Genomic DNA, 12,974 nt, shown 5'->3' with positions numbered 1-12,974 from the left:
AACACACACGAGTGGCACTTCTCCTCTGGCGCCCGCCTTGATTTTATTGACATTTGTTTGAAAAACTGTACACAGAGGAAATTCTTGCTTAGCATGCTGTTAATCTTTCTGAAGCGAGAGGAATCCATATGAGGTGAGGAGATAAGGGAAAGCTTCAGACACAAGCAGCCGTCTTATTTTTCGCCCCCTTTTCAGCTGCTTCCTCATCGCTAAAAAAACATGATTGGCACATGCAGCACTTTTTAATGCCAAGCCCATGGTTCAAAATCAATGCAAGCCAGGGACTAAATGTTCACTTAAGGGAGAAAAAGATTAGGATACAGCGGTAGCTATTAAAATGCACAGTGTAAGCTTTGTCCCTCCCATAAAGCATTGCAGATCGCACAGCTCCCGGGGGATTTCATTCAACATGCATAGAAATAAACAGAGAGACTCAAAGCTAAAACGCCAGTGTTGAGTCTTTATTGAACTTCCATGGTACAGAAAGACCACATTTCTACAGGAATGCTACCAAAAAAATCACAAGACTGAATATCTGGAGGATTGCACGAGCCACGCATGATGCCACCAGCACTATGTCTGTAGTGGAAATGTGTGTAAGTGGGGGGTTCATGTTTCAAAGCTGCTTAGAAAAAGTTGCCAAACACAAACTGCCATTTGGCTTTGAAAGGTTCTATAAGACGTCACTCACTGATAGATAAAATAGACATTTATAAATAATAGATTTGAAGCTACTCTCACAGGTTTTCACACTGTATACATGCAGATTCATCGGAGAGACAGAAATGATGCTCCTTGATGTACTACTTTTCCTTTGGTGCACCCAAGACAGAAAAATGATATGAAGGGAAATTATGGTGCTTTTTGCTTTCCAGATTGAGATACTTGGCTGTCAGGTGGGGAAAAAAATCCTTGTTGTGGTAACATCAGTCCTTTGATCACAGATGCTCATTTCCATGACGACATAAATCTGTCTTTGTTGTGCCCCATCCAAAACCTTCGGGAATCATTGATTTTCAACAGGAATGCCTCTTCTATCCATTCCTGCTTTGAATATTTTATCTTCACTGCTGGAAGTACTCTACGCTTAACACACCTCTAACACAGTCCAGCAGGAACAGAGGCTGCTCACAAAGGCTCGACAAAGAGGTGAACGTGAGCCAGATAATTAAGAAAACAAATCATGAGGAAAAACTGAAACAAAACAGACTCCTCTCCACGCTGCAGAGGAAAAAAGCCACACTATTTGCATTTCAGGCGCCCAAAGCGGGGAATAAACAGCAGTTTTTGGAGCGTGACATGTTAAACACATTGCCTGTTGGCTACAGCCATGCCAAACAGCTTTGTGAAATACCCCGTTCAGTGTTTGGAGATGCTCAGAATGGCTTTTTAACCGTTTGTGAACCAGATACAAGCCTGCCGAACTGAGCTGAGACTGAGTGTCATTTCATGAGAGAACAGTCCGCTGGATTAGAGTGAATACTGAACAGTTGCACGTGTTCAGCCGAATCACGGGAAACAGCTGTGGAAGCACAGGTAGGGCATTTCAGGGGTAATGGGATGTCGCAGGTGTGTTTAACTGCTTGTTTGTGAATTAGTCATGGCGGGCCGAAACGCAGAGCGGTTGGTTGGCTTGCCAGAGCTCGGGGCCATACGGGGGGGATGGAAAACAGGGAGCAGGTTACAGTGACGCAGAGCCACATGAAAGAAATTTATAAGCACAGAGGAAGGAAGGAAGGAGGGAGCAGCACAGGGGGTTTGTTTGGGTTTTTTGGACCACAGGGAAGCCGAGGAGTTTCGTGATGGCTGGATACCTGGGACCCCTGGATTCATTTCACAGTTTCAGAGAAAATAAAACGGTGCCGCGGGCACACCCTCTGGTCGTGTTGATGTTCCTCCTCAGGCCCCGTAGAAATGTTTACCGTATGGAAAAACAGTCACTTCAGAGGTTCACAACTGGGATCCTGACACAGCAAGAGACACAGGAGAAGAAGAGTGAAAGAGAGAAAGAAAGAGGAGGGGGGAGGGCTGGGGGAAGCTTTGGGAGCTGTGATGATGGGAGGAAAGACAGAAGAGGAGAGGAGAAGTGGAGCAGGGAGGCCTGGAGCTGGAAAAGTGGTGTAGACGCAAACGGAAAGCTGCATCACAGGGGAGCAAGAGGGCGGCAGGGGGGAGAGACGGAAGAGAAGGAGGAAGAGGGGGAAGGTGGAGGAAAAAGCTGATGGGGGGTGGAGGAAGTACTGGAGTACAGCACTATAATTATCCTGATTGAGATTAACTTTAAATACCCTTGAATAAAAGCATCATTTCATGGACGGCGGCTGGGCCCACTATGACTCATCTGGAGAGGAGTTTAAAACACTGATACATCATACAGCAGCAGCACTCCCAGCCTGACTACTCCTCAGAGACGCTGTCCATTTAAAGGGATATTGCCGATTTTCAGCCAGCTTTAAATCAAAACAATGTGGGTAGCGGGTGTAGATGAACTGTGGTAAACTTCACTCCATCTAACCACTGCCTATCCCTACTCCACCCACAGCGAAACTCTAAATGCTGTAATTAACGTCATTTGGAGGCGTTTCGCAGGCTGTCCGGTTGTCGCTCGGACTATAGGCCGTACTTCCGACACCTGTGCGGCCAACAGTGTGGACAAAGTATACAACTGATGTACCCACCCCTCTTTCTCTTGCTGTGTTCAAATTGAACTGATAAGCCCGTAGTTACAACATAGGAAGCTGTGTACACGACATGCATGGCGTTCAAGCTGTTAGGTCGAGAGAGCACCGCTGCCAAGCTAAGGCAACGTGAATGCTACTGTCGGCGTCTAGAAACCATTGAGGCTAACGCTTAAGCAAGCTAACAAGCGAGTCACGTAATGTAGGATATGCAGAGTCAGAGGAAAAGATCAGATTTCAGGAATATCAACATTTTCTTCAGACATATTATAAAATTCCAAAGAATAACTCTGAACAACTAAAATTAGAATATATTAATTGACCACACACAAAAAATATTGCGTCCATGGCCTGAGCCTTTTCTGAAAACTTCAGCAAACACGTCACAACTTGTGAACTTCCAGAAAGTTTCCACTTGAAAGTCAAAGTTCAAATGGACAAATGTCGTGAACACTGTAAACACGACCCCAAATGAACGCACCATCTTTCTCATAAACTTTGACCAAAATGCGATCAAACGGTCAAACAAGGCAGTGCTGATCGAAAATAAATCAAAATGTTGTTACCCCAAGAAGTGCATCAGGCTATGATGCAAATTCTACATAGTGGCCAAAAGTGTAATTACACCGTCCGTGTCCGTCAAATGATGCCCACTGGCCCTGAAAGACCTTTCCCCATTGACCTAGGAAAGAGACATCTGTAAATCAGTGTTTTTTTGTGTGCGTCAAAACCCCCACGAAATGACTCATTTTACAATCTAGATTTAAGCCATCCAGTTCAATAACATTTGGAAAGTCTAAAAGAGCAGCAAGATTGAATTTTTTAGGCCACCATTCAAGTTAGTGAAGCGGTAAACCAGAAGTCAGTTTCTCCGGTATGTTACCCGCTAAGGCAAACTCGGCCATGCGTGGCCGCCGTTATTAGTGCGCATGCCTTATGAGCCAGTAGATCCAGGTATTTTATACCTGGAAAAAGAGCTTTTTGCCTCATGCGCCAATGAGCAGCTCTCATAGGAATAGACGAGGCCCAGCTGTCATGGCTGTATCCAGATTCATTATACATCCATAGTATGGTAAGGCGCAATGCATTCTGGTAGGTTTTCTACCTCTTGTGTAACAGCGTCCCTTTTCTCTGTTTTCTCTGCTCATGTAGCATCGATTTTAAAAGTATTTGCATCTTTGTACTGTAGTGACAGCTTAGTTTTATGTGAGGACACTCTGTATATTGGCGAAATACTTCTTTAAACTCCACATACATCCTTACAATGCAAAAGAAAATAATAAGGCCTCCTCACACACTCACACACAAAGAGGCAAACTTGAATCACACATGCACTTCAGACTCATAGACTCAGAGCTGGTGAGGCGACTCATTACCTCTCCCTGTCGGTGAAGGAGGAGGAGGTGCTGTGCAGCGTCTGCCGGCTGTCCTCCGAAGCGAGGGAACGAGGGAGCGCGAGGGAGAGTGGGGGGGCCACGCCACGGGAAAGCGGGGGTGGATGCTGGGAGCAGCTGCGATCGTAACTGGGAGAGGAGGATAGTGACACAGATAGATGGAGAGAGAGGAGAGGAGGCAAAAAATTGGAAAGACGTGGAAAAGGGATAGAAAGCGGAGAAGAAGGGGAAAAAAGGTGGAGGTGGGGAGACAGATGAGAGGAAAGGTGCAGACAGAGGGATGGGAATTAAGGAAAAAAGAGACCAAGAAGAAGAGGGACAGGAATAGAAACAGAGATGAAAGGCCTCAAAGAAAGTTTGAGAGACACAGATAACAGTAAAAGAAGGTTAGTGAGGGAGAGAGAGCAGGACATAAGAGAGAGGGTGAAATTAAGGGAGACAGACAGAGACACAGATAAGGAAAAACAGCAGAATAAAGAGAAAAGAGAGAGACGGGGAAACAAAGTCAGAGAGCACCAAGAACAGCCGAGCCATTTAGCATCAGCGAGCACATTACTCTGCCACTGTGAGAGAGAATTAGTGCACTCATCGGACTCATTAAAACGCTGTCAGGAGGGGAGAGGGAGGCAGAGCGAGGAAGGGGGGAAGGAGACAGGGAGTCAGAAGGGGTGAGGTTGGTAAGATGCAACAAGGCGAAGAAATGGACAGAGGGGTGACACATCGTTGAGGTTGTGTGCCATTACTTCAGTAAGGGGGGCAAAGACACAGTGGAGAGTCACAGGTTCAGGCTCTTAAGAATACTTAGACGCACAACAAAGCTGTTTTTGCAGCCATAAAAAGCCATCCTGCAGCATCATCTTCCCCCAGCAACACCTGTCCTCTTCTGGCTGACTCCTCTATGCTCCCTCCATATGCACACACACACACACACACACACACACATATTTATACACACAAACACCGTCACACTTGATAACATTAGCCACACTGACGATTTTAGGGCTTGGAAAATCACTGATCACATATGCTGCTCTTCTATAATCATAATGAACTGGATGGTGGCCAATTTCCACTATAGGCTATCATTTCAGTCCATCTGTACCCCCCTCAACTCCTCCCGCTCATGCCACAACACTCTCTCCATAACACATGGCGTTATTTACACATTTATGACACTGAGACACGAGCCAGTCTATAGAGAGGGGGCTGCTGCAATGTCTCCAGTCTTGAATCCCCTTCAATTCTCACTTTTGTGAGGCCACTTTGCATCAACCAACAGCGTGGGGTTTTCCTCCACAAGCGGCGGGGGCAGGTGGAGTAAGTTATCGAAACAACAGCGAAGGCCGGTCTCAGGAACAGAGAGAAAAGGGGGATTTATCATGTATCAGCTCACGGCATGCTGGAGGATTATCTGTGGATCAGCAGTCGGACTGGCGGTGCTGGGAGAGATAGGAGACTGGTGAGGGAGATAAGAGGAGCACCAGCTGTGCAAAGACAGGCAGTGTTGGAGCAAGGCGGCGATGATAACTGGGAGTAAGCGAAGAACATGGAGGAAGACGGGGAACACAGGTATTCAGAGAGAGAAAGAAAGAAAGAAATCCCTGGGAGGCGAAGGGAAAGGAGGTCCAAGTGGGAGGAGGGAGTGAGGATTTTAGAGAGGGAGAGAGAGCACGAGGGGAGATAATGTAGAAGAGCAAAACTGAGATTAAGAGAGAGTATGAAAAATAGATATGAAGGGGAACCAATTCAGATTCAGGCAATGAAATGAAAAATTATGATACAATAGAAATGTGGGTAAGATGAGCAGATATGAGAATTACAGTAAGGAGGAGGAGAAGTATAGATGGGTGAGGAGAAAAAAGGAGATTGACAAAAAAAAAAGACTGTGAGACACAAGGAAGAGAAGGAGAGGGGAGTCCCAGGGGTCAAATAAACTAGGTGTTATTGGTTTGATCAGCAAAGCGTGGAAGTGCTCCACTACATCACATAGATGACTCCCCATTCCCAGCTAATGGCCATGTGTGCAGCGAGCACTTCCTACGAGGCCTCAAACATACACACAACCCACCGAACTAGAGGTTTAATGGCTGGTAAAGCACATTGACACCAGTGACGCCATGTTATTGCTCAAGCCTGTAAGGCAACAGATCTGTTTTCTGCTTCCAGTTCTATCCTAATGGCCACAGCGAATGTTTAATCATTGCAACCCTAATGGCACTAAATGACACATCTGTGCCAACTGTGACTTTCAGGAGCACAAATGTTGTTAATAAAGTCATTAGTAAGCAATTACTCAGCTCTCACTTTAAGGAGGAAATGCTGTATGTAGATATATTACGTAACCAGGAACAACAGGCGCAAAGACATGACAGACAGACCAGCGTGCACGTGCAAACACATCTGCAGCTATCCATCATCTTCACCAAAAGACACACATCTGGTGTCTTCATAGACCCGTGCGCATCTGGTACAATCCATACATTTTCATCTTGACAGGTCAGTGGGTAACAAAGGTGCAAGTCCTCAATTTTCAGTATAAAATAACCTAATTTTTCAAAGCACAATATACTCCAATATTTTAAAGTGATAGTATTGCATGCAGAAGATGTCAATCGGCACGCCCCCAGTTTGGAGAAGCAGGCTGGAGTCTGACATGCAAGCTAGGCAATGTCCTGCTGTGGATGGGATCAGCAACAAAATGTGTTTTAGCCACCATAAAGAAGTCCCACCTAAATTAAAAAAAAAAACAGTTTCAGTCTTAGTGTATGCTATACTTAAAGCATTTTCATTATGTCCGACTGTGATTTCCTAACTAGAAAATTAAGATGTTGTGTCACTCTTTTAAAAGCCAGACTCCACTGAAAAAAACTGTGATTTAACATCTCTGAACGGAGCTGCTGATCTACCGCTGCCTGGATCAGGTAACTTGTTTGTGTTACTGTGTGACTGGTGTTTTTAAAGGCTAGTTTGAATTCACCACGCAAGTCACACAATAACACAAACTAACTAGCTGGTTGAAGCAGCAGCAGACCAGCAGCTCCTGCGTTCAGTGAGCTAAAATTTCAGTTTTTCTTAATGTTTTTCTAGTCTGGTGGCTTTTATTGATCGAGAACTGAGGCCATTAGTGGCTCCCCCCTCAAAACAGACTGTCTGAATGGAGAGGTAAAGCAGTGAAAATACTCTCAGTATTGTATACTCACAAACTGATATTGATTTTTTCAGGTGGCTAAAATATGTTTCGTTGATGACCCATCCACAGCAGCACTTTGTGCTCAGCTTCCTTGTCAGACTCCAGCCTGCTTCTCCAAACTGGGGTCCTGCAGACTGTCATGTGATACACTGTCTATGGATAAGTACCCCATACAACCCCACCTAAAAAAAACCCGAACTATACCTGTAACACCTATGCGCAGCCCTAAGTAATGTCTAAATTAGTTGCTCCCAAAATATTTTACCACATGAAACTAAGATATGTCTACAGTTTATCGCCAAAAAGAGATGAGATGTCCCCCTGATATTGCTTTAATATAAAATAACCGTGTTTAGTTTTGAGATGTAACATTTCACGGATAACTAGTTATCCTGTTAATATATCAGTGTTGGGCTCCTTACTCTAAAATATAATTTATTACTCATTATTCGTTACACTTTACAAAAGCAGTTTTATCACATTAGTTATTGCTCACTGCCAACAGTAAAATGTTACACTACTCATTATATTGGCATTTGTATAACTTTGTTTAATATGTATGTGAGTGTGTATGAGTGTGTTTACGAGTGTATGTGTATGTACCTAAATACGCATGTGTATATATTTATGTGGTTTTGTATTGTGAAGCACTTTTTATTATTATTATTATTATTATTATTATTATTATTATTATTATTATTATTGCACCCCACAAAACTGGTATGCCTGACTCCGTGCGCAGGTGTACCTCTGTGTTGACGTCAGGGTGATTTCCGGTCCGGTAACGGTGGCTAAGGCTAGATAGCTTGCAAAGGCTCGGGCTCGCAGGTGGGGTGTATTACCTGGAGTTACACGGTGTTGCTGTTTAAATTAGTGTTTCAAGACGTCTGAGGACGTGTTTTTCAGCAGTGGAAAGAGTCTTAGCACCGTTGCCTGGAGCAACCGCGTGCTTGTCAGCCTTTCTCCCGGCAAAATCAAAGTAATGGGAACATTTCCAGCTGCTTCAGGTAAGCGTTTTCACCTTTCAGACTCCAGCTTGATGTTTTGTGACGTGCATGCGCAGCGCGACGAATACAACTGAACTATTGAATTGTTGTATTTCATGTCAGTAGAAGCTTAGTCAGCTTGTTTTTTGGGTAACTGTAATTTCATTAGATACATTTCATTTGTTATAAGTTACACTGGCCCTGCTCGTCACTGGAAAAGGAAATGTCACGCGTTACTGCCCCGTATTGTATTAATTTTATTTATTTGTGTAAACTTAACTGGAAAAACCTCTTGAGAGTAAAGGTCTCTTTTTTTTTTAAGTGTCTTGGTCAGCGCAGGCAGCAACACAAGTTAAAAACAGACCAAAAATAGGCTACAAATATGGCTAATAAATTTGCAACTTCAAAACAAGCAGTATAAAACACTAAAATAACACAAAATGTATTAACAACAAAGACAGACTTAAAACGGCATTAGTATTTTCTGTAGATGAACTAGAAAAACTGAAATACAAGTTGAAATACACCTGGACATTGGCACATAAATGATGACGTGTTTAGTAATAAAAATATTTACTTCAACTTATTTCCTCATCAAAGTCATGTTACTCATGACATTTCGTTACTTTTTGATTGCTTTTCTACCAAATGTTTTAAACTGGGCAATAAATATAAATAAAATGAATCATAATTACATTTCTAGGTATGTTATAATTTTTCTACAATTTTCTTTTAATAACTGTAACTACAGTGTCTCCAGCACATTCATTCGTTTGTGGCAGCCTGCCATGATTAATACACGTACCACCACAAATCCACAAATATATATTATATTTTTGCAGCTGGACCGTTCATTGGGACCACGTTAGAATATAAATACAGTTTTGTTATGCATTGCACCAAACTGTTGAAGTGCAAAGTGTACTGTTGTGATAGAAAATGCAACACCAGGCACCGTGAAGGTGAAACGTAACCATTCATTGTGCTGGGTCTAAAAGTTTACTGTCACTCTCTTTGCAGCAGCTCCTGTCGTCCATCAGTCTAATCAGCTATAACCAGATCAGCTTATCAATTCTCCATGCCCACGTTCCCAGACCTGCAATAATATCTGAATTTAAGGGTTGAGCTACCACAACACAAATTCTCAACTGATTTGTTTTGTAACTGGTTACATGTAACTCGATACTCCTCACTCCTGCTAAAGAAGTTCAATTATCCAGCAAATATCATGATAAAAAAAAGTCTAAAATAATGAATCCAATTTGGTAGAAGCAGAAATATGTTTTTAGTACCTTACTATCTTAATCATCTTGTGAGCGCTTAGGGGGTCCTGAACCCCAGATTGGGAACATCTGTTTAAAATGTATCTACTCTAGGGTGCTCCAGGGATGAGGTATTTCTGTAGGCCGACATGTAAGTTAACATCACCCTGGCTCCCCGTCAAAAAACCATTTGGATCTTCCCACTGGATTTTAGATTAAAATAAGATCTGTGGCAAACAAACATTTACGATAGTTAAGACTGTTTGTTCAGCAAGATATTCTTTACAAATGAACTTTTGGGATATTTGAAGCCTAAATGCAATTGCCAGAAGTAAAAAGCTAATGTTGGGCTAATAATGAACTACTCTATGGTTGCATGATTTAATGTCGCCACCACAATGACACTGTAAAGCTGTGTTCAGTGTGATGACTCTTTGTGGTCCCATTGAACCACTTGTTAGCAACAGCCTTTTTGAAGACGTAAAAAAGTTTCAAAGTTCTTGAGTAGGGTATTTACTAATGTAATTTATGTCGTAGAACAAAACGTGGAAAGTCTCTTAAGCTTGTGTAAATCACACACTTTTTTAAAGGCTTCTAACCAAAAACACATAGATTTTGAGATGAGGGAACCAAACTAATTTCCTGGATTTAGGACTCATTTCTCGGGTGTTCGTTTAAACTCAACACATTCCTGCATAAAGTAAAACACATCGTTTGTTTTTTCAAACAACTTTCTCAGTCAACATGTAATCCAGGAGATCTACAAAACCCTGTCAGACAAAGCATCTCATTTAACATCAAACTTTAAGTCTTAAAGAACGCAATTTAGAAATCCAGTTTGTAGGATTAAGTGGCATCTGGTGGTGAGACTGCAGAACTGAATCTTCACACCTGTGCCAAACTGGACTCACTCCATATGCAGTTGGTAACAAAAACACAATGATTCTTATTTTCAGGTGATTGTACACTAATGAAAATGTAGTTATAAATACTATATACCATTTCTGCCTATAGATGCCTCTAAATCGTACATACTATCCCCCTTTAAGGGAGGTATCGATTATTGAAGCTCTGCACCTCGCTGTCTGGGTCCTTAGAATGAGAAAATATCTAAACCACGACTTTTACCACGGAAAAAACCCTATGAATCAGGAAACAGTGCTGCCCTCCTGCTGTGAGACAGGTTTTCAGCTCATACAGAGAAAGTTTGCTGATCACTCACTGTTATTCAGCAATGCCCTCTTCATATTTATGTAGCCACACACAAACAAATGTACAATATTTTTGAGGAGAAAGTTGAAGTTCCTACCAGAGTTTGGCCGTAATGACGATTGCCATCAGGATGAGCAGCGAGGAGATGGTCACGGTGACGTAGAACTGAGGGTCCACTGTAACACACACACATACACACATACAAATACTCGTGGAATTACTAATCTCAGACCATGATCGTGTATAACTGTATCCAGAACAAGAGAAGAAATCAATGAAGCCAGCTGAAACATGAAATTGGATGTGCAAGACGCTGGCCTCCAACTATAACACCAATCCCGATGACGTCTTCTCTGTATCTTGCATTTTGACAGCGGCCAATTCCTCCCTGTGAGTGATGAGAACTTTATTAGGCATTCCCCGCCACCGACACAGCCGGCTGCACGCAGCAGCCTTCACCCGGGTGACAGCTAATTCCCTGGAGGACTCGTGGTATGTGTGTGTTTTCACATGGCCACCTTTATTTAGAAATCCTTCATGTCCTGATGCCCACCTTCCTCCGGCTCTGTCTCCTCCGCCTCCGTCCCTCCATCCTCCACTCCCTCCTGGTCCTTAGACTCCAGCGGTGCCTCCTCTCGCGGCTGCACGCTGGCGGGCCAGTCTGACTTGGCGGTGCTGGCCTCCAGCTGGTTCCCATGCTGATGCAGGGGGTCCGTTTCCTGGCTGGAGAGGAAGTGGTAGGTCTCGTCCTCTAAAGGCTGCGTGGGACCCCAGACCACTGCCCACAGAGGCGTAGGTGTGACCTGGGCTGTGACAGACAGCTGGACAGACAGGGCGTCCACCTGCTCCTCGCCCTCACTGTCGTCACGGTTACAGGTGGAGGGCTGTGTCACCAGAACAACCAGGAGGAGGCAGCGGAGGGCGGTCAGTCGTGCGACAGGAGAGATGGAGCTGGAAGAGAAGTGGAAGAGAAAGGATGAGAGGTGGAAGAGTGACAGAGAAGTTATCTGAGAAAATGTATTGTCCACAGGCGTCCTGCACGACCTCATCAGCTCAGAAATTGATTCTCATGCCAACCATCACTCAGAGTGACATTTTATGCATCTGTACCCCATACATCCCTCCTTCACCTCAGTTACTATCCATCTTACCATCTCTCCATCGCTTCGCTCTGTTCACTGAGACTCCGCTCCTCCGATCATCTCTCTCTGTAAGATAGGACAGAGGGGCAGGAGAGAGATAGAGAGGGAGAGAAAGGGGAGGGTCCAGCTTTTTTTTTCTCTTCTTTTATGTTGCCAGATAAAAACCATGTAAACATAGACGCCGGTATTGGCAGAAATCCAACTCTGTCATTAAAAAAAAAAAAAAAAAAATCATTCACGGACTCCCCCAGGCTTTTAAATTTAACACTCAATTATGCGCCACATGTTTATCCAGAATCCACATATGCATTCAAAAACACCCAGAAGTACATGCTCTCTCACACACATTTACAGTGCACACACCTGAGCAGCACAGCGCATTAATCATCATTAGAAGCGTCATGCATGGAGCCAATACTCTATATGGCACTTTGAGCAGAGAGAGGCAACTTCCCATCTACAAAACTACTGCCTAAATGCCACAGAAATGTCACTTAAGAGACGCACGAGCACACCGGGAGACGGACACAGACACACACACGCACTCCGACACATATCAGTTATCATGCCTACCTCTGGCAGTGGAGAGAGGGAATGAGAGAGGGAGACAGAGAGAAAGGGGGAGATACAGAGAGCAAGTGAGAGGAGAAAAAAAAGCATCGGTTGCCGTAGCGACTGAGACATGTAGAGTCTGCTAGAGTAAGTGGGGGGAGAGAGAGTGATGTAGGGAGGGCAAGAGACTGTAGGAAAGAGATTTAAATGCTAATTACGTGTTGTTTTTTTTTTACAAACTGGTTCAATTAAATGGACACAGAGGAAAAGAAATGAATTTGACGAGGCAAACAGAAATGATACAGGGGATGACATTGGTAAGCTCATTTTAGAGGCGGGAGGTTAAAAAAAACTCTTCAATTATGTTTACAAAAACAGGCAAGGACACCCCAGAGAGAAAGAGACAGAAATACAGAGGAAGAGGAGGAGGAGAAGAAGAAGGGAATAAAGATGGAATAAAATTTCATTTACATTCATTTACACAGGTTGCTCCGGCAGAGCAGGGCGATGAACTGGTGTTTGAAGAAGAGTCAGGGTCAGATTGAAACAAAAAAAAGA

General features: G+C 43.6%; 1 protein-coding gene across 3 annotated transcripts; it reads right to left on the bottom strand.

The window, feature by feature from the left end:
• Positions 1-440: 440 nt before the first annotated feature.
• On the bottom strand, positions 441-12,853 carry pianp (PILR alpha associated neural protein). 3 transcript variants are annotated; one of them, XM_088084374.1, is made up of 6 exons: positions 12,438-12,853; positions 11,874-11,930; positions 11,276-11,673; positions 10,820-10,898; positions 4,055-4,201; positions 441-1,964 (listed from the first exon to the last, which is right to left on the bottom strand). In XM_088084374.1, exons 2-6 carry the CDS (start codon positions 11,882-11,884, stop codon positions 1,943-1,945), a joined length of 657 nt encoding a protein of 218 aa, XP_087940500.1. In that variant the 5' UTR covers positions 11,885-11,930; positions 12,438-12,853; the 3' UTR covers positions 441-1,942. The 3 variants fall into 3 exon arrangements, with proteins under 3 accessions (XP_087940500.1, XP_087940502.1, XP_087940499.1); XM_088084376.1 differs by lacking the exon at positions 12,438-12,853 and adding an exon at positions 12,228-12,425; XM_088084373.1 differs by lacking the exon at positions 12,438-12,853 and having other exon boundaries at positions 11,874-12,212.
• Between the last annotated feature and the right edge of the window lie 121 nt (positions 12,854-12,974).

Source organism: Plectropomus leopardus, chromosome 11 (genome assembly GCF_026936395.1).
Source record: "Plectropomus leopardus strain MGB_pleo_1.0 chromosome 11, ASM2693639v1, whole genome shotgun sequence".
NCBI lineage: Eukaryota > Metazoa > Chordata > Actinopteri > Perciformes > Serranidae > Plectropomus > Plectropomus leopardus.
This window is presented reverse-complemented; position numbering and strand designations above follow the sequence as displayed.

Excerpts from the sequence above, each read along its gene's own strand:
- pianp (XM_088084374.1), bottom strand. Across the intron at positions 4,202-10,819 it reads GTCATTACGGCCAAACTCTG|TTACGATCGCAGCTGCTCCC; the intron begins GTAGGAACTTCA and ends CTCCTCTCCCAG. Across the intron at positions 1,965-4,054 it reads TCCTTCACCGACAGGGAGAG|GATCCCAGTTGTGAACCTCT; the intron begins GTAATGAGTCGC and ends TTGCTGTGTCAG.